The sequence below is a fragment of the Myiozetetes cayanensis genome, unplaced genomic scaffold, assembly GCF_022539395.1.
Source record: "Myiozetetes cayanensis isolate MyiCay16 unplaced genomic scaffold, myiCay2020 scf3, whole genome shotgun sequence".
NCBI classification, from domain to species: Eukaryota; Metazoa; Chordata; class Aves; order Passeriformes; family Tyrannidae; genus Myiozetetes; species Myiozetetes cayanensis.
In genome coordinates, this window is record NW_026087521.1 from 57,437,807 (window position 1) to 57,459,826 (window position 22,020).

At 40.1% G+C, this 22,020-nt stretch overlaps 1 protein-coding gene across 2 annotated transcripts in view; it reads right to left on the reverse strand.

Moving 5' to 3' along the window:
• Positions 1–433: 433 nt before the first annotated feature.
• Positions 434–22,020, reverse strand: part of BRAF (B-Raf proto-oncogene, serine/threonine kinase) — an 86,362-nt gene continuing 64,775 nt past the window's right edge. For both annotated transcript variants that reach the window (XM_050325475.1, XM_050325476.1), the window contains 6 exons: positions 20,802–20,848; positions 20,099–20,217; positions 19,212–19,343; positions 16,480–16,614; positions 15,473–15,626; positions 434–9,201 (listed from right to left, as the gene is read on the reverse strand). In XM_050325475.1, the coding sequence (XP_050181432.1) occupies positions 9,179–9,201; positions 15,473–15,626; positions 16,480–16,614; positions 19,212–19,343; positions 20,099–20,217; positions 20,802–20,848 (610 nt within the window). In that variant the 3' untranslated portion in view covers positions 434–9,178. The remainder of the gene's footprint in view (positions 9,202–15,472; positions 15,627–16,479; positions 16,615–19,211; positions 19,344–20,098; positions 20,218–20,801; positions 20,849–22,020) is intronic.

Consider the following 22,020-nt stretch of genomic DNA (forward strand, 5'->3'; position numbering starts at 1 on the left):
GCATAGCAGGTAACAGTCTTACCATTAAAGCTCTGCCAAATAACCAATAAAAGGGTGGAGGGAAATTGCTGCAGAAGCAGGGGAACTTACCCAGAAGAGAACCCAGACCAGCTGGTGCCAGGCTTTCCCCAGGGTGAGGGGGAATTGCCCTGGAGTACATAAAGGTCCAGAATAATCCTTGTGAAGCAAAACCCTGTGCAAAAGTAAAAATTACTTAGGGCTCAGCACAGCAGCCAAGGAGGCAGTGGTCCAGCTTAAGGAAGCTGAAGGGAGGCCTCTACAGGCATTCCTTAATTTTACTTTTTTCCTTCTCTTTCCTTTCCGGAGTTACATCCTAGAGTAACTTTTTCACTACCCTTAACTACCTTAGTTGCACTTCTCCAACTTCATGGAGAGGAGGGGTCGAACATTACACAATAAACAATCTCCTTCAGACTTTTCCATGCAGTCAATCTTTATTATAGCAGTATTCTCATATTCACATCAAGTACATAGAACTTTTTGCCTTTCATATAATACAGAGTTCTTTAAATAACTTTACACAGAAATAGTTTTCTTCAATCTGAATTCAGCTATCAAATTTTAATATGTTTTAAGTCTCCATGCTCTCTAACCAAACTGGACAATATTTCCCATTGTACAAATTTACATGAGAAAAACTCCAAAATACAAATGAAGGGACAACAAAAGTAAAGGGGGAAGGAACAAACAAGAAAAAGAAGTTGTATTGGCAATTACAGGGGAAACTTGAGAAGGAACAAAAGGGAGTTGTCATGACCTACGTAACAGGAAACCGAAAATAAACGTTTTGTTACGAATTAAAAAATAAATACAAGTTTCAAAACAATTACTCCATTGTAGATTTTTAAAAAGCAGCTATGGAAATCTACTAACACAATTGGTTTTTTTTTTTTAAGTAACCAGACTGGACCTTCTTACTTTGCAGTCATAAGCCCCTTGCAAACCTCTGGTGGTCAAAAAAAAATACAGCTGAAAGGAATGTGTTAGCACAGAGTTTAAAGTGGTGGGTCAAACATTTCATTGCACTAAGGAACAAACAAACAGAAGAAATTAAATCTGTATATAAATTTCCCTTTCCTCTCCTTACTACATACTTTGCCTCTCATAAACAAGCCTCTGTATTATGAGGTAATGCCATTGTCTTGACTATATATAAAAATAATAAAGTTTAAAGGATATAGATCTGGATATCTATAAACTTTAAACAAGCCAGTCCTCTCTTACTCCCCCATAGGGTCCAGCTACTGAGTGCTACACCTTCTGTCATTGCTCAGTGCATCGTGCCTCTCCTGGGAACCCCCAAGAGACCCGTGCCCCTTTCCTAATCTAGGAAAAGCAGCCTGTGCTCAAGTGAGACAGAGAGACAGTGCAAGTAACGCACCACAGATCACACCCCCCCCACACCTGCTCCTGCAGAACAAGGCAGAGTCACAGAAGGCAACAGTGGCCAGCCTGCATGTGTGTTTGGACAGGGGAAAAGGGATCCCATTAGGCGTGATGGCTGATGACTTTTGCAATTGCTTAGGAATAATGTCACCTGCCCAGCCCTGGGAGATGTGTCACTAACACCCAGAATGAGGCGGGGAGGGGAGTTACAACTGGAGGAGAGAGGGCCAGGAGGAACATTGCACTGGGAGTCAGGATGACCACGGCAAAGGCGGGCTGGCTCCTGCATCCCAGATTGTGGCAGACCCTGCTCTAGAGGCAGGGTCAGCACTGGATCCCAAAGGGTTTTCAAGGGTGGCAAGAAATACAAGGCAGGACTCTCCCCAATCCCAACAAATGAGATCAGAAGAACAGCAACGTTAATTTGGGTTGCCAACACATGCAAGTTGGCCACTGTCAGGTTTCTGTCAATTGAGAAGTGTGGAGAAGGGGGTAGGAAGGGGAGGCAGATAGGACACAAGGCTCATGAAGGAATGATGTGCTTTTTTTTTTGGTTGATTTTTTTGTTTGTTTTTTTTTTCCCCTAAAGGTTCACAGCTTTGAATAAAAAAGCACATTTATTGCACTTACACATTTTAGACAGAGTTAATTTAAATTATGCCCTCGGAACCCCCCACCATCCCAAAATAACCCAACACCCAAGTTTGGTCCATTTTTCCCCCCTAGACCCAACATCCATGCCCAGATGATGGGCTTCATTTCTTCTCCTAATTTTCCACTGAACTCCCAAACACTCAGATGGATTTTCTTTTCAACTGGAGTGAATACACAAATGCAACACAGAATGACATTTATCAAAACAAAACCTGACCATTTCCCAAATGCAAACCAAAAAAAAAAAAAAAAAGAAAAAAATAAACAAAAAGAAAACATAATTATTTTTTGTGGTTTACTTGCTCAAAAGTAAATGTCACACAAGGCTTATTCAAAGTACAGCTGCTTGCAAACATGACAAACCAGACAAAACGATGGACAGGCCACTGTTGGCCTCTCTTAAGGAGACTGGATGAACTAAACACACTGCTGCTGGATGCTATGAAGCAAATACCTAGGTAGTTTAGAAGTTTCTGAACCTTCCCATCAGCTCCCTTCTCTTAGGGAAAGAGTTTCTTTGATATTTTCTTAAATAAACCAAACTAAGAAAATAACCACCTTCTCACATGTACTTTTAGTACAGAATCTGGGGTAGGTAGAAGTATTCCAGATAGTTCCTGGAACACGATTAAAACATTTTTACACTTTGCTTTCTAAAAGGAACAAACTCTAATTAAAATCAGTCTGCTATTTCAGATGAACTGTGCATTTAGACATAATTTTATAATTTACAATGATGCCCAAAGTCTTGCCCCAAAGAAAATGAAAAGATCTGAAAAAGCACTAATACCCAAACCATTATTTTGTCCTTTATGGACAAGTGGGTTAAATATGACACTGGTATGTAAGTACTGCCAGAAGTCTATGTAACCAGTTCGAAATTTGAACTGATCAAATTCACACATATTGGCTGTCCCTCAGCTGACACAACACATACCATGTCCCACAGTTAATTGTGCAATAACAGGATGTGATCACTGAAAAGCAACTGCAAGAAGCCCAAGGAAGAACTGAGGACACCTGCTGATATTCCAGAAAACAAAACTTACTGCGCTTTCTGGAACAGGAAACTGGTTATATGATATATGTGGACTTTCATTACATGAGTACTAGCCATCAGTTTCTCCTCATCTAGCTCTCATTTTTCATCTACCATCTCATTCCAAGATGCTATGACACTGTAACTTTGGGTCTCTTTGGAGCTTTCTATTACTTTTCTTTAACAAAGTCTCTGTGTCTTTGGAGGGGGAGGAGGGCTTACTTGTTTTTAAATTGAATGAACCTCATTTAACTCTTGATAGAGCAGATTTCAAGCAGCAGGTTTACTGTAACTGAATTAGGTATCCTTCAATTCCTACCTCTGAAAAGCTAAGAGGTATCCTAGGGAATGCTCTGCCCTCCTTCCTCGTTTACAGAAGTTTACCAACTTGAAACTACCCACCTATAGTGATAGCTATATACAAAACTACTGCAGCAGAAGTAAACCAAAGACACTGCTCTAGTTACAAAGCACCTGGTTTACATTCTGTTGTACTTTTTAAGGTTGCAAAGGCACATGATCATTTGGCAAACTCCAAAAACTGGTTTGGGGGTCCCTATGTAAACCCTTTAACAGATGGTCTTGGTAGCTCTCTTTTCTAAAGGAAAGAGATATGCCAGTTTTCATCTGAATTCACTCTCAGGGTACTCTATATTCTGCAGCTTGTAAAGTTTCCTCCTTCCACAGGTTCATAGTTATTTGCTGCTGTCACAGTGCTGACTTAGTAGCTTCTGTATTAGCATCCTTGAAACTTAAGTGCAAAGAAAGAGTTTTAACAACTTTGCTCTGCTCTGCTGATAGTTTTATTTACTAGGCAAGAATCACAGAATATGCTGAGTTGGAAGGGACCCATCAGGATCACTGAATCCAACTCCCGGCCTTGTGCGGGACACCCCAAGAGTCACACCATGTGCCTGAGAGCATTGTCCAAATGCTTCGTGAACAATGTCAGCCTCGGTGCTGAGCTCACTTCTGTCAGGCTCACTTCCCTGGGGAGCCTCTTCCAGTGCCCAACCACCCTCTGGGTGAAGAACCTTTTCCTCATATCCAACCTCAATCTCCCCTGACTCAGCTTCATGCTGTTTCCTCGAGTCCTGTCAGTGGTCATGAGAGTGAAGAGATCAGTGCCTGCCCCTCCTCTTCCCCAGTGAGGATACTGAAGACTGCAATGAGTCTTCTCCAGCCTGAACAAGCCCAGTGACCTCAGTCACTCCTCATATGGCTTTCCCTCAAGGCCCTTCACCATTTTCATGGCCCTCTTTTGGATGTTGCCTTACAGCTTAATGTCTTTTTTACACTGAGGTGCCCCCAAAATGCTCACAGTACTCAAGGTGAGGCCACACCAGAGCAGGGCAGGACAATCCCCTCCCTCGAGGGGTGATCCGGTGATGCTTCACCTGATGCCCCCTAGGACAGGTTGGCCTTCCTGGCTGTCAGGGCACTGCTGACTCACATTCAACTTGCCATTGACCAGGACTCCCAGGTCCCTTTCTGCAGTGCTGCTCTCCAGCCTCTCATTCCCCAGTCTGTGTGTACATCCAGGGTTGCCCCACTCCAGGTGCAGAATCTGGCACTTGCCCTTGTTAAACTTCACACAGTGGGTATGGAGTAATGAAGCAGTGAAGAAAGGTATTTAAAATGCATATCAAAACAAATACTAAGTACAAACACACAGTAACAAGGCTGCAGCAAACAGAAGGTTTGTTTCATAAACTTCTGTGTAAAATGCATAACAGAAAAGAACACCCAGCACCTTCAGAGTGATGCCCTAAGAGTCAAATCACACAACTGCTCTTTAACGTGACTGTACCTAGAAAGCTCTCCTGTCACACTGTGCTATCGGTGATACATTTTTTCAATAGAGAAAAGACACACTGTATACAGTACTATGAAGGGTTTGTGCTACACATGCTGTACTCATAGACAAGAAGGCAATGAAACCTAGAGGCTGCAAAAGTGTGAAATGTCTACATGCTTCTTCCCTAAATGTAGCCCCTCCAGCTATCAAAGCTTCAGTTTGAACTTGTTTGTGAGCTGTCTGAGATTCTGACTTCCTTAAACCTTCTGTAAAATGCTGGATGCACTCACATCACCAGGCAAACACAGAAGAAAACCTATTTATATGTGATCTTCAGTGTACTTCTTCCCCAGTTCGGGCATTGTGGAAAGACATGGTATTTATCAACAGTCAGCATTTTACTCATTTTATGTCACAAAGGCCAAATTCTGCCTCTAATGAGCACATACTAATCCAAGTGATGCTGAGAGGCCATGGTAAGATAGCAGTACTTGGCCTCAAGCATTCTGCATCATCATTAGCTGCTAGAATATTCAAGTACAAGAAGAGATAATTTTAGGTAAACATAAAATGCAGAAGTAGATTCGTTCAATGACCTGTGTGAGTTTAGCAAAGAAGAAATGACTGGGCTAATTTATCTGGGGCCATGTATGACTTAATTCATGCAGAAATTACTTTCAAAGTACCCCACCCTCTATACTCCTACCATCAGGTTTAAGCTCCACTACAATGTTCCAGTTCCAGCAAATCCGACACAGGAAACAATCATGTACTGACAGGGAAGATGTAACAGATAACAGGCCTCATCTAACTGTATGGAAAAGGAAAGGCAGAGGGGAAGGTCTACGTGTGGTTGATAAAGACATGAATAGCTGGGACTGGATACTGGTACTTTTGCAAATAATTATTAAATACTGGATACCGCAGAGCCTGGAGAAGCTGTGTGACTGACGTTTGTCCCAACATGTGCACGCAAAATATGTAATAACATGAAGAAGCTTAAGGAATTTGGGGTAATGGGCATGAATGAATTGGTCATTTCAGTTTACTTCCTTCATCCCACTGCTATGCAGGGCACTCATTTCTCATCTACTCTTGTTTCCCCATTCACTAAACATCTACAGGGCACCTTTAAGACTGGTTATGATGGCATGCAAGACATCCAGAAAAACTCCTGAAGGAAAAGATAAAACCAAAAATAATCCCAATTATTTACAAACCACATTTCTTCCAAAGTTTTGCATGAACATTATGTGGGACCTCTTACAGACAAACATATATCACTACACTTATCTGAAGGGAAACAAACAAACGTGAAAACCAGTAGAAATGCATCCTGAAAGGACTTATCTAAACAGCAGCCAAACAACTTGCACATTCCTCAGGGAAAAAAAAAAAATCAAACCAAAACCAGAAACAAAAAAGAAAAACAAAACTACAAACAAACCCCCATTAAAAAACCAAAAACAACCCAGAGATCATGTGTTACTTATAAAGTGCTTTGCATGGACAAGGATAGCAATTTTCCTTGTGCTTTTCCTATGGGCTCAAGAAGCATATAGTAGACTAATGGGTAATGAATCTCCACCAAAGTAAGTTCATTTTAAGCAAAGATAGAACGAAGTTCCTAACAGACAATCTTCTGCCAGCATGACTTTGTGGAAGGAAACTAGGGCTTTTACCAAGCTCTGTGAAACAAATGACTGTTGAACCACCTGTCCATAATTGCTCCGTTAACAGTTTCTTCCAAGAGAACAATAATTTCCAGTATGCCTGACATGTACAAATGAGGCCAGGGCCCACAGAAGGGCTGGAGCCAAACACAGGATGAAAGGAGAAGCAGTGACTACTTCACCCTCTGGGAGCCTGTATCTGGTGAATGCTCTCACCTGCCTGCTGACACCAGCTGGCCCCAGGCTCCCTCCACCTCTTCAGTACTGGCCTCAGATGATCACCAGGGAGAACTCGGACTTCACCAGTCTTCACCACCACTTGCACACTGGCTTCTCCACACTGGAAAGTGGCTATTGCTACTTTTTAAATTCCTGCCAATCTCAATAAGGAAAAAGCCTTACAGCATCTGAAGATCCATGGCAGACAAGAAAAAATTTGTGCTTTTTTTTGTTTGTTTTTAAAATGCGTCCTGTACACAAAATCAATTCTATTCATGTACCAACATGAATCACTTCATTCTTGTAGTGACTATTAAGTCATTCACTATTGCTGTCTTGCTAATGTTTGTGGAAATAATATGAATACACAGTATTTCAGTTATAATTCCCACTTCAGATTAGTCCGGTCCCTACAACCCCAGTAAATATTTACTGACAAACATAACCGACTACCAGCAACACCGCAGAATTCCAGGGTATTAAAAGCGCCTTCCACTACCGATGTGCATTTCCCCCTTCACCTGGGAGCAACCTTCTGCAGACAGAAACAGTCCAACCCTCCACAGGGAGTGAAGGACAGCATCCTCACTCAGTACATCCATCTTTAGCACGGACACCACATTCACACACATTTAACTCCTTCATTTATTTGTCATGATTTTGTTTCACATCCCCCACCACCTCTAAGCAGGAATGTCCCTGCCGGAGGCTGGGGTTGGGGGTCAGTTCTCCTGCCTCACCTGCAGTGGTACAGGGCCAATACGAACCAAATTCTGAAAACTTCTGTCTGAGCTTGAGTTTCTTTCCAATGTGGTCTGCCTTGCCTCTGTACAAATAATTTACAGGTAATACCACATACCAGAGAACTCTGCAAACAGCTCACATCACAAGATATTCCACTAGAGGTAAACGATGTGCAGAACTTTATGAGTTGTTTTTTTCCCTGACTGGGTAGTCAAAAAGCTACCAACCACTTGAAAACCAGGATTGGAGGACAGGAAAACAAAGCAGTCTGATGGAGATACCGCCACCTTCATCCTAGTTTGCAAAGTGTACAAAAGGGAAAGACAAATGGAAGGGAAGAGATGAGAGGGAGGAAAGCAATGAGAAGAGAAGTAGTCAGCGTGGATCCAGCAAGTACCGTTTTGTTTTGATCCAACAACTTGCCATTAGGACAAGATGCTCCACATTTACACACACACTTATCGGAGGACATTTAGTTAACAGGATAAAAATCCTTTAAAAAAAGCTCTTGAAAGTACCAAAACATAATTTTTGGAATGTCTAATTCTAGGGGGTTTTGTATTTGTATTCAATTCAACCTGAGAACTTTTTTCCCCATTTACTAAAACATTACATATTGGTAAGGTACCTGGCATTAACCTGCACCCTCATTTAAAATAAAACTTTTAAAATAGGTACATACACCATTCACAGTCTGTATCGGGAACTCTACAGACTTCAGATGCTGCAGTAGCATCTTTGATAAATACATTGTATCACATGATACAAAGAAAAAATAACAGAGAGGACAATCTCGCTACATTTTTTTTTTTAAAACTTCAGTTTGTTGCTGGACCAACAAAAGAAGGATCTACCTAATCCTTCTAAAAGATGTTGTATATGCACACACCAAGAAAACACGGGAAAAGGAAAAAGGTTAAGGATGGTGGTTGTTGTTCTTTTTAAGAAGTGGTAAAGTAAATCTGAGAAAAGGTGCAGCAGCATCCCCTTTTCCTTCAGCTGAACCTCTTTGCCTTCAGAATAACATCTTCTCCAGCTCCCACTGCCCCACACTTCAAATTTAAAGGAATAAACCCCAATAATAGAGACAGATTGAGGTGTTTGACGCTGTAATACAGTGAAAAGGGGATACTGCATTGTCCATAAATCAGTAAGTACACCAGGAAAAAAAAAGGATCAGAATGGAGAATGGTTCTTTTAAATTAGCACTCAACAGATTTTCAGCCTCTGATGGTTACACTGTTAGAGGGAGAAAGCCGACCGGCAGACCATCCAAAGCAAGTCTCCTAAGTTGCAGCAGCAGTTCCATCCCCTCATGCCCGAGCACCACAGTCAAACCACGAGCGCCCTCTCCTCTCTCCTGGGAATGATGCCAACGGCACAGGCAGCCACTGCGGGTCTCCGAATGCACGTGGTGGTTTGTGTTGAAGGAGAAACACTGGCAGCAGAGGACTCTGGTTCCCAAAAAGGTACTTTTTCCCATTGTGTTGGACTGGCAGTTCCATTCTGCTCCACTTTTAAAAGCTTATGGATATCTTTTCTAAATTATTTTAGGTTTTGCGGAGCAGAATGGAGTTTTGATGTTAAGAAACTGTAGGAACACAAGACTTAAATAACAGAGTGGGTGCTGCCATGGTGCTGTGGCTACTTGAACGCTGCAAATTCTCCTGTAGAGGGAGGACAAGAGCTTGGTTTAAAAAGGTGATTTCAGTTACTAGGCAGTCAAGAGATTTTCTCTAGACTAGCTGAACATCAGGCTGAATATAAAAGATGTTAAAAAATGCAAACTGTTAAAATTAAAGCACAAGAGAATACATAGTGAGAGAACATTGAATACAGACCCAGCATATTTAACCAACATAGAATTTCTTGAAAGCAAGCTGTACCCATTCTTCCCAAGAACTGTGAGAGTTCAAGCAAAGTCTAAATCATCATGCATTTGAAAATAAAATGCGTCAGCTTGATTTTACTTTAAACTCCTTATTGCACATAGATCTTCCTGAGAAGCAGCAATTTCAGTAAATGCATCTGACTGCAAACTAGTTTCTATTCTGGTGTAAAACTGGTTTAATAACAAAGAACTATTTGACACACCCATTAACCTATTTTAAGACTATATACAGTAAAGTACCTGAATATAAAACAGTATTGAAGAATGCTACGATCTGGTTTAGAGACCAACATAGCAACCTACTGAGAGAAAAATAAGAAAGGGGAGATTATCTACTCAATCCCAGAGCAGAAATTAGACCTCACTAACAGGGAGCGCAACAAATAAAGCAACTACGTGCTTCCTTCAGAATTACTGAATAAAAAATAATTATATGCAGTGCTTTCATATGTGATGACCTCCTGAAATTCTCCATAATTTATTCAGTGTCACCATACTGTGAGACAGACCAGTAGTCCCATTTCTGAAAGGAACTATGGCACAGAGTAAAACTGCTGCCCAAAGTCTTTAAGGAGTTTCCCAGAAGATTGAATAGAAGTTGTATCTACCACTAATCCTCCCAATCTTATAATTTAGCAAAAAGAATTTCCTGCCACCCACAAAGAAATTGTATACTTTAGGATTTTTAGTGAGGAGCGTCCAACTCTGCAGAATCAAAAGGACTCAGGAGGAAGAGAAAAAGCAGCAGACACGTAACTTCCCTGTGTTGGGTTCTTTATGAATTTTGGGTTAGTTTATGCCACTTTCTTGACAGTACTTCTCAGAGCTTTTCTAATAATGAAGGAGTGATAAGCAGGCATAAGAGACCCTTTGTTTTGTTCAACAGGAGCATGTTGACTGCCACTACATCCAAACAACTGCTCCCTATCTTGGTGTTCTTCCATCTTTTCAAGAGTGAATGTATTGTCGACTTTGTTTTGCCATAAGATTCTTATTCTGAATATTGGAAACAAAACAGAAACATCCCTGTAACCAAAATTTTAGGCTTATCATGGAATGTCTTGCTCTATAAGGAAGAGAACCACAAGAGTCATCAGCAGTCTGCATGAGGAGGGAAAAGAAAAGGCATCTAAAAGGCCTGGGAGGAGCAGCTGATCCAGTTCTATGGGAACTTGAAGAAAGCAGGGAGAGTGCTCCGTGTGTCCTAAGAAATGAGAAGGGAGTACACCCAAGGTCTAAAGTAAAGGGGCTGGCACAGAAGGCAGTGAAAGACCTGAACCTCTATGTGTCTTTATGGACTGTGGTGGCAGGTTTAAAGTTACAACAGCAAAGGAATAAAAGCTTCACGATGGATCTAATTGCCTATTTTACAAGTTCCACCAACAGATAAAACTCTTGCTCTAAAATACTCTAAGTATTTGATCCTTTTTTTCTTGCTGCTTTCTGCTACATTTCACTGATCTCCCAACTCTCTTCACAGTATCTTCTAGAAACATCCCAAGTTTTGTATATTTTTTCTTTTAAGAGGACAAAAAAGTCATCAAGTATTGCTTGTGAGGCCAATTTTTAAGAATGACATTCATGCCTAGCTACACCTTCAAAACATGCTCTACTTAATTTATTTTTCATTCTGCCTTTCTAAATTGCTGCTTAAAGATCAATTTATACACAAGAGATGGCTCCCTCATTACTCATCTTGTCCTTCTGCCCATTTCCAGTTATAATTCAGATTTTAATAGTCATATGGGGATTTCAGAAGATAAAAGATAAACCTTTAATTGGAAAAGGGCAATGGAAAAATGGGATCAGAAGTCAAGAAGTATTTCAGACAGTATGGTACCTTTAAAAAGGTAGTTTTCAGACTTTCCTGCCTTTTAAATAAAACCTTAGCAAAACACATTTTCTTTGACAAGCTAATGCTAAATCTTGCCTTTCAAAATTCTGGTGTTAATCTGATCTCAAATCAATAGGAGGCCAAAAAAAGTAACATGTTCATCTAATAACAGGATTATGTTGATTGAACGTGCATAAAATGCGGATGCCAATAGCAGCTTTCCCTAGATGAGGAATGTAAATGGTTATACCTATCCATGTAAAGGAATCCTTCATCTAGGTGTCAATAGGACTTTCTGAGGAATAGCTGAAGTATTCTATGTCACCCTTTCTATTCTGAAGACATAAAATATCTGCAGCTGGTTCTTTTAGCTCCCAGAAGAAAACCCACCTGCAGAAGCAGGGGAGAGAACCCAGGCAAACTCTTCCTGAGGCTAAAATGCAGACAGATAAATGAAGTAATGCGAAATGTGAATTCATAATTTTCTAGCAGGCCAGGAAGGCCTTACCTGAGAGCAATGAACGGGCAGAGTGAAGACAGCTTTAGGAACACGACCCAGTGTGCCCTGTCCTGACTGCCTTGCTAAGTCCTTTGGACACAGTTCTGCAATGGGCAATGCTAATCCAAACTGGGACTATTGAGGTCCCACGCTCCCTCTTGACCTGGGCTGTAGAGCAGTCACCTGCCCGCTGTGCCACACCAGCACTATCTGTCCTTAAGGCAGGATGGCTCAAGGAGCTGATGTAGGAAATGCTACCTCAGGCTGTTGGGGAAGGAGAGTTTTCTAACCACTTTTTGGAGAGCTGCTTTGTTCGGGGAACCCACACACAACTGCACAGAACAGACTGATGGAATTGGAGAGCATCTGCCAGTGCAAGGGTAAGGAGGCAGGCCATGGCTGCTCCAAATGAGATCAGTTTACCATGAAACTGTGAAACCACGTACTTAGCCACTTGTTATGTGAAAAAAAACCCCAGACATTTATATTCACTGTGAGCCAGACATCTCAGGTACTTCTGAGCAAGCAGAACTTCAGATACTTGCTTTGACTGGTAACAAAGCAATTCCTTTCCAAAGGATGGATAGCATCTGAAAACACACACTTCTTACAAAGCTCTTTCAAGTTAGCTGCTACAGTCCTTTCATGCTTGTATTATGCAGAGCAAGTGGAAGCTATTTTAAATGCACACTTTCAAAAAATTTGTACTAAAAAGATGATCAAGATCTTTCATGTTGCCTCTAAACAAGGGCATGTTTTGAGTGAACCTGCTGCCCCTGATTCCTGGAGGGATTCAAGATGCAGCTACCATTCTCTGCTCTCACAAATTTCTAAGTTACCTGCATTCACGAGGTTACTAAGGTATATACACAACACTGTAACTGTCCTCCTTATGCTGGGGTAGATGCCATGTTTCTCAGGAGAATCGTAAGGAGAGTAATGGTTCCCTTCCAGGCTCGTGCCTGGAAGTAGAGAGTAACTGACTTATCAAAGAGGAACACCAGATTCCAACACCTTGCCTGTATTACATTCACGGACACAGAAAAAGTAGGATAAAGAGGTAGTTTTCTGTTGGATATTTTGCTGATCTTCTGTACAGATACCATCCATGGGGTTAAATAAAAATCTGGAGTATCTTCTAGGAGTTACCAAGACAGATTTTGTTTCTATACCAAGCTGTAGGAAAGTAAAGAGAAAAGGAACCTCATCTACTGTAAACTACTCCTGCAGAAAAATCTGAGCTCTTACAGACCTGTTTTCTGGACCAAGAGGTATCTGTCTCTGAACAACATAGCAGAGTCGCACCTTTGAGAACTCTGACCCAAACCCATAGGTGTAGTTAGTTATCTTCATCCTACAGACGGTCCCAAATCTCACTGAAGCAGCAATTACAAATTACATGAGTTAAAACTCTAAATGCTTTTATGTCAGATAAAGTTAATAAGCCACAAAACCCAGCCTCCTTTTCGGCTTCATAAAAGGTTTAATGAAAAGCTAAAATCACATTATGGCCATGGAGCTCAAACGGTGCTCACTGTGTCAGAACAGGTGACACAGGAAGAAAGCACTGGCCACACAGCAGGAAATGGAGCCAAGTGTGTCTAAGGTTGGCAGCATTTTTCCCCCATAACTGTAGTTCCTAGAGCACAGATGAACAATCTTAACAACAAGGAGGATAACACCACTGCAAGGAGTAACTTGTTTGAACTGATCTGGCAGATCTGAAAAAGAGTAAGCCTGGGCGGGGCAGTGATGATGGTTCTGTACTCTCTGCAACTCCTCACGTAGTTAAGACTTTTCTGTGTGGAATGGCACATTTCTAGACTCTGCAGGAGACCCAGTAGCATCCCCTTGCTATGAGATGGGCATTGTAGCCTATACTGAATACCCCAAAGCTTAGGAAGCATTCCTCCTCATTGTCTAGAGTAAATATATAAAATAAAGAATGAGAGAGAAAAACACTTAAGTCCTGTTTGCATTTTAAGATAAGCCTGCCAAAATGAGGTAAAGCCACCAGAAAGATGGGAAACAGATTTTCTAAAACAGTAACGATTTTCATTCAATATAACTATTTCCATAGAGGGAGATTTCAACAGCTAAATTTTCTTGACTAAGAAAATGAGAACAATTTTTCCAACAGCAGAAGCCAAAAAGCCTATTAGAATCCAGCCATAAAATGTAGAAACTGCCTATATCTCTTCCAGTTCTCTACATCTGCTTCCGATTTTAAAAGGCTCAGTTGTCAGACATCTGAAAGACCAACTTTTTGGAATTCCTGATCTATTTCAAAAACTTATTGGTAGCAACTTCTCCATAAGTATGTAAATAAAAAGTCACTAGGAACAGTCCTGGCCCCTGAAGTCCTAACAAGAGCAGCAATAGCTTATTCCGATGCAAGAATCTGTGAAAATTAACAGCTTAGTTCTTTAAACCAAGTAAAACCATGTAATTCATCTAAAAATACGCAAGAACACTGTCAATACATCTTGTTTTCATATCTGACATCAAAGACTGATATAACCCGAACCACTGCTCTGATTCACCTGCTCCAGAGAAAAATAAAATCTCCAAAGTGAGCTGGTAGGATTTTAGTAAGGTGTCTAGCTTCCTCAGTTAGACACCCAGTCTAGCTGATTTACTTGTAGTCAAACTAGCAGCTTCTATATGGAAGTGAAAAAATCAATTTGTCATGTTCAGTGGTATTCTTAACAATATTAAAATAATTAAAACCTTTCATCTTAACAGAATTCATGATATAACACTGATTTCCATGAAAACAACTGCTTTTTCAAATCTTCTTTTCCTATTATGGGTGTAAAGCAGCATTTTCTTCAAAGTATTTGGTCATGCTTGAGATTTAAATTTTTTTTTTTTTTAAAAATTTGAAATCCGTGCTAATTGAAGGATACAGGCACCATTACCAGTAATAGTCTTGCAGTTTGGCAAAAGCAGATTCAGAATTTCTTCTGTGTTGCATTGTAATAGAACATTTTGAGATGGTCTAAACTATAGCAGGTCAGAGTATTTAGGGGAAAAAAAAAAGTAAAAAATAACAACCCTTGTCATCACTCTTTTGTAGGAAGAGATGTTCTCTAAACAGGACTATTTTAAACTTTAGGTTTCAAAATAAGAGCCACATGTAATTCAGGGCTTTCTTTGGATTCTGTGTTGTATCTGCTCACTTCTGCTGACCACAAGAAGTTTTGACTGTGTTCAGCCTTGAAGCTCAGTTTATTTTTTCAGTTGTTCCCCACATATGAACAGCATTACTAACTGAAGAATCTAAAACTTATTGCTCAAATATAATGACCTCAACTGAAGTAAAAAAACTACAACCAAAACAACACACCACCATAGCTCGTGTAATTAAAATCGAATACACTCCTGAGTAACTAATTCCAATCAATATACTAGGCAGAAACGACACCCCATGACCTCAAGAAGATTTTTGCTTGTTTTGAAGTGACTTTTCCCATGTCTCTTACGTGACGTTACAATTCCTCTCGTGCCAGCTGTTCCCAGGGCACTCGTTACCAACACAGACTTTGTGCTTGGGACATTCATTCAATGCCCGGTGTTGGCAAGTGAGTCTTCCTTCCCTCAGTAAACCTTAAAAACACAGCTGGTACCCGAGCTGCACTCCCAGGAACACACCAGCACACAGACACACAGGCACATGCTTTCACATTTCCTTTCAGTGCACTGGAAACCCACCGTATCCCCCTGCTTGGATGGGCGTTTTTGGAGAAGCACAAGCATATAGACTAAAATCCTCTGTCTGGAAGCCAGCCCGGTTTAATGAGGGCTCAGATGCACTGCGGTGAATTTTTGGCAATGACCGGGCCAGAAGCTCAATGGAGGCAAGAATCTAAAACAGGTAGAAAATAAACGATCAAACCTGTTGTTCCAAAACTGCACCTCCCTCTTAAAACCAAAGGCACAACATCAATTAACTACAGAAAAATACTTAAACTCAAATTAAAACAGAATTTTTAAAATACTGATTACTGCATTGCATGCTTGATGTTTGTATCCTGAAAAAGTTGGAAAGGACAGTTTGGGAATTTCCCCCATTACAAAGGCATACTAATTTCCCTCTGTAAGTACAGTGTATACAGCCACTTTTTATTTGGCTCCTTGCCCAAGCACTAGTACCTGTACTGCCATCGCTGCAAACAAACCCAGCTCTGGCAGCAGTTTGCTTAATACCATTTACTGAAAAGTCAGCAGGGGGAGCTCCTTATTTTTTGAAAATTATTTGGTTACATTCAAACCAGAAAAAGTCAGATTCCCACCCCCTCTCCCTCAAGCTTTTAGAACCCAAACTGTCCTCAGCAGGCACGATAAAAATCAAGTTTTGTGGCAAAACTATCAGTTTCCCTTCATAAAGCTCAGGGGAGAGCGAGAAGGGGGGTATAAAGATTTCTGAGCACATATACGAAGTTCTAATTTGTGTGTCTAACTATAATTATCAATTTCACTATCTCCTAGTTGAAACTTTCTCCAATATATAAATGCTTTTGCAAATACACAGGTCATTTTAATACCTGTGTTTCAAAATTAAAATAAGCATTTCTAATTAAACAGCACTAACCAGGTACTGAGCCGACGCTCTCAGGAAGTCATGCTGTAACACTAATCAAAAAAATCTGGAACTGGCCAGTGAGTTTGTAACTTTGAATTCTGAAGTCTATTGAGAGTTAAAGAGGAGCATTTCTCACCTGTGGAAAAAGGGGTCTCTCATCTCTCTTCTTTTTTAAGCATTCTGCCATTAGTCTCTTCATAGCTTTTGGACAGTTGCTCCGTACTTTGCTGAGGTCTGGAGATAGATATCCTCGTCCCACCATAAAAATTATCTTTATTAAAGGGGAAAAAAGATGAAAGGGGAAGAAGATGAGTCCATAAAACAAACAGTAAAAAAATGTGAACATTTTGAAAGAACATTTTAGTTCCAGCAGAAAGTTTTCTGCTCCCAGGAAACATTATCTGGTATTGAAAATGCCAGATTTCTTAGAGCAATGCTTGCTAACCTATTCAGTACAGAGAAAAAATTAGATCTTTCCTCCTCCTCCTTCTCCTTGGAGAGATTTCTGTGAAACCTGAACACTAGTAAATGGTTACCATTTATAGCAATAACCATCCAAGGAATGGTTCTTCAGTGTCAAAAACTGTGACAAAAACAAGAATAAGCAACTTTGGCAGGAACAGAATGTCTAAAAATAAATATTCTGTAAAAGGAAATATTCTGTTTTATAAGTCAACAGCAAGTTCACTCAGAAAGGTATTTTAAGAAATACACGGACTTTGGATATTAAAACCCTTTAGCTTTTAAGAATAAATTCTGTCATATACTTTTCCAACACAAAAGCTTATTCTTGACATCTGATCACCTTCTCCACCCCCAAGAAAATCACAAAAGAAGAAGAGAAACTGTCTCTCCTCTGTAGAAGAGGAGACAGACAGGTTTTGTATTTTTACAGTAATTCTTTGAACATGGAAGGCTTATATTTTGCCTAAGGATAAAACTTAAGCATAAACCAAAGCAAACTCACAGGAAGCAGGAAAACAAAACATAAATATGGTTAATGGTGTCTTGTATATATAAAAAACTCCATCAAACATCATCATGTCAAGCCAAAGTCAAATGCAATGTGGTTTGAGTACTGCAGTTGCACTGACACTAAAAAGCCCTTCCAAACTAGCAAATCAAAGAGTCATTCATGCTGCAGCAGGTAATCACTGCCTTTGCTGAACACTCAGGCAGACCCAGCAGGTGTGTCATACCTTCTATCTAATGAAGTGTAACTATTTCATATCTTGACACTGGGGGAAAAAAAAACATCAGAAACCCCTCACATCTCAAGCATGCCATACGTGTTATTTATACTAACACAATCCTGGTCCCTTTTCAGCTTTCTGCTTCAGTCACATCTGTGCTGGCATCAAGGAGGAATATAAAACTCCCATATGGTTTCTTTAGAAATCCCCACATGCCAGAGCAGCATTTCATAGTAGAGACTTATGTACTCTGTCCCTTATCTCTGCTGCAATGAGACTTACCATGATCTGTGTTAATGTTTTCTAAATAATTGCACAAGCTGAAATCATTCAAAATTCATTATTTATGTTTCAAGTATTCTCTCTACAAATAACATAGGGATTAAGCTTTTACTCTGAACTAGAGAAAAGAGCTTATCACTACAAGAACAGTCTAGAAAAATCTGTTAGGGTGAGAGAAACTCTGAGGTGTAACAAGAATGATGCTTTGCTCACTAAGAATCTTACTTGTGTCGTAGTAGCTGAATATTTGCAACTTTGGACGTAACAGACAAGGAGTGCCAAAACTCAAGACATTAGATCACATCGTATATGGTGGTTTCACCTGCATTTTAAAATTTGTTTCAGCGCTTAATTGTAAGCACCTACATCACTGGGTTCATCCTTCAAATCTCAGAAGGTAAAGACAAGACAATGTCAAATACTGTTTTTAGAAGGATGAATCCATCTGGCCAGGAATCCAGACATCTCCCTTCTTTCAAAAGGCAAAAACAAAATTACAAAAAAAAAAAAAATTAACAAGAAGGAGTCACTCCAAATTTGATGAATTGGGATGATGTGTTCTGGCAGATATGGAAGCAGCCTTATAAAATGGCATTCACAGATGAACGTTGCTATGGTTGCAGTTCTCAAGTACTGACAGTGAAAAAACAAGAGATGAGGACACAGAAGCAACATAAATACATCACTGCTTAGACACAGAGTAGTTTACACCAAAGGCCTTGATGACAGATACTATTTTCAGATTAGACAGAAATAATGAACCAGGTATGCCTTCCCAAAGCACCTATCCCACGGAGATACATTACAGGCGTGTGGTATCATTAAGATTTAAGGAATTTTTGTTCACAATTAAGTAATCTTCTTACAGGATTCACACACTCTGGAAAGTCATATACTCCATCAAGCAGGGTTTGAGAAATGCTGATCTCCAAATTTCAGTTAGATGGTGCATGCATTTCTCAAGATCCAAATGAATATAAAACATTCAGCGAGATGATTGTTGTTCTGGTTTGTCTTGTAGCTGCACTATTATTCCATGCAGCAAGTGGAGGTGTGAGGTGGGGAGGAAATAAAGAGGAATAATGGAACACATACATAGAGGACCATTTCGCCTTTGCAGAACTATTCTAGATTACTATTAAGTAACCTGCTCTCTCCCTAGTAAGTATCCTGGCAACCAGTTCAGAAGCTGAGAATCTATACTTAAAGTAAAAAAGAACACAAAAATTACCTCTAGAGAAGTAAATTGGTGCTATGTGGCTGAGACAGAAATGTCTCACAACATCAGAACTGGAAACATCAATCACACAACACATCAGAAAGTGCACTACCCAAGGCTGAACCCGATCTCTGTTTCAGGCCACAGCTGACTGAAGTCAATCCCTTTCCTTACCTGGTCCCTGTTGTTGATGTTCGAGTATGGTAACTGTCCAGTCATCAATTCATAAAGAACAATCCCAAATGCATACACATCTGATTGAAAGCTATATGGGTTTTTATCTTGCATCCTAATAACTTCTGGTGCCTGTATCATAAAAGGGAAGAATTAGTTTTCATTTCCTTCCATCACACTGCACCTCACATACCAGGAACAAAACATGGACCTGTCCAGAGCACAAGTGCAAAGCCCACTCTTGCCTTCACAGGTTACTGGGTGCTAATACAGAGTGGATGCTGACATGAATCTCAAAACCTATTGCTTTATTTTAGCTCGGTGATCTCTTTATTCCTCTATGACAGAACAAAATGACCTTGTCCAGGCTCAGAAGACATTTGGAAACTAGGACTATAACAACACTGAAAATAATGCCAACTAACAGAGCTTTAGGTTTTTCCAGGCAGAAAAGGAGAAAGTGGAGTTGTACAGGAGCCTGTAGTATGGAATAACCATGCTCAAATCCTTAAGACTTAAAAGCATCTTACTTTTGGCTGAGCTAGTTCCTCTACTCCTTTGCAGGATGTTTTGCATGGCTTTCCTCACCTTCTCCTCAATACTGGACTAATTACACTCTTTTTCCTTAGCCCCCATTTTCTTTTCAGTTTAAACCTCAGAATAAAGGACAAAGACACTAACGTTTTTTTTTGCTGACTACTGGAAAACATATGCTTAAAGTACAATTGAAAAGTATTCATTTAGTACTTCATACTACTGCTTGTCTTTTCCAGCTTAAGATAGCTTGTGCACATCAGTGTGCTGGAGGGATGGTTGTAGAAACTGAGGCCAAAGGCAAATAAATTTGTTGAAATAAACTCACCACTCACCACTTCCCCTTTACATACCATCCATAGAATAGATCCAGACAACTGTTCAAACTGTTGGGATCCACTCCATCGTGATTTCACTGTAGCTAGACCAAAATCACCTATTTTTACTGTGAGGTCTTCATGAAGAAAAATATCTAAGGAGGGAATGTTAAGGGAAAACAGACAAGCAGTGCTGGTCCTGTCCTTTCTACACCAACAAAAAACAGCTATAATTTTGCAACATACACATGGCAGTTTTTACCACTGACCACCACTGAAGAAGATGTTTGTGTTCTAAGCAGCCAGCATAAGGAATTATGCTACTGAAGGGTTACATAAGTAATGACTGGGCCAGTGCTGAACAGACCATGGCCAGGTGGCTTTCTTGAAGTGCCAAGTACTTTCTTGAAATGCCAAGTATGAGAAAAGCTGAAAATATTTCATGAGTGAACTGGCACAATATTTCATTACATGTAGAAACCAAAGGATGCAAAAAAACCCCAAAACCTTCTGTGTTATTGCCATGAAATCAACAGATGCCGTAGGTATCCCTTATTTTGCTGTTACTGATATTACCCCTTTTATTATTGATAATACCCCTATTACTCAGTGAAATTTCTACTTGGCAAATATTCACACATGAACAGCTTTTCACATCATTAAGTTAATCTTTGGTAGAAATAAAAAAGAAACCAGGAATGTTGTCACATTCCAGAATTACATCTCTGGGAAAGGATACTATTACTCTTGAGGTCTCTGTGGATGATTGATTTGGCATGCAAATAACTGAAAAGGAATATCATAGATTAGGTGGGTTAAATAATATTTCACTAATCAGCAACTCAAAATTCACTGTATTACTGAAACACAAATTCTGCAGATATTCAAACTGCAAGGTAGCAAAACTTCAGTTACCCATGAGAGTTCCTGCAACATTCAGAGGAAAAAAAACCCCAAAAACAAAATAAAGCTTAGATTTCCAGCTCAAATCTGATGCTGCTGCTGAATGAAAGAACAATTATGCTCCAACTTCTGCTTTTCAACTCTAACTCAATAACCACAATAAAACCAACTTCAGTAGTTTTTTCACATTCAGTGCTGAAAGTTCCATGTCCCAGCCCTAATGGTGACTGTCAAGACCTTTTGCAGGCTACTCAAAGCTTTAGGTAAGGTGTTTTTAAATGTGCTTCCCAGTCTCAGTGTGTACTCAGGTATGCTGACTGCTTTTTACTACAGAAATGGAAAAAAGTGGATCCTTTGCAGACTGGATAAAGAGATGGCAGGGAACACAGAGGAAAAGTACTTGCCCCACAGCACAGATACAGCCTAAATTAGGCAACTAGTCTCCCATGGCTCTTTGTTTAGTCAATGAGATTGGCACAGAACTCCTGGAAAGGCCCCAATTTATGTCTCTGCTTTGAATCATGCTCATAAAACAGCTTTTGCATCTCCACTACCTACAGATGGGGCCTGGGGAGATGAGCAGGCTAACAGAAGGTTAAGGCTGGTTGCTGCAAACACCTCCCCACCTCTTGACTGAAAATGTAATGGAATACTTAGTAGAAAAACGGCACAATGAACTGCAATCATCATAGTGGTTTTTCAGCTGGAGGGTATCTCTCTGATCTTACAGCAGTGCCCTGATTTTGACACACATTATTAGGTTAGTTTTGTAAATTCTAACTCAATGGTCCTCTATGTGAGTAAAGACTATTTACAATCCTTAGAACAATACAGGTATGTTTTCTCCAAATATTGAAATCTGTTATTTAAAGGAAAAAACCTCCTGATTCTTTTAGCTAACAGGGTTGAGCTGTCTGCCTTGTGCATATCTTACAGAATTCTGCCCTTTCATTCACAGGGTGTTTCTTTTTAAACTGCGTTCTACCTCCTACCACGAGCTTATCTGCATTGTGAAGTTTGTAAAGACTCTACTATTTAAGACTGTATTTTGCTAT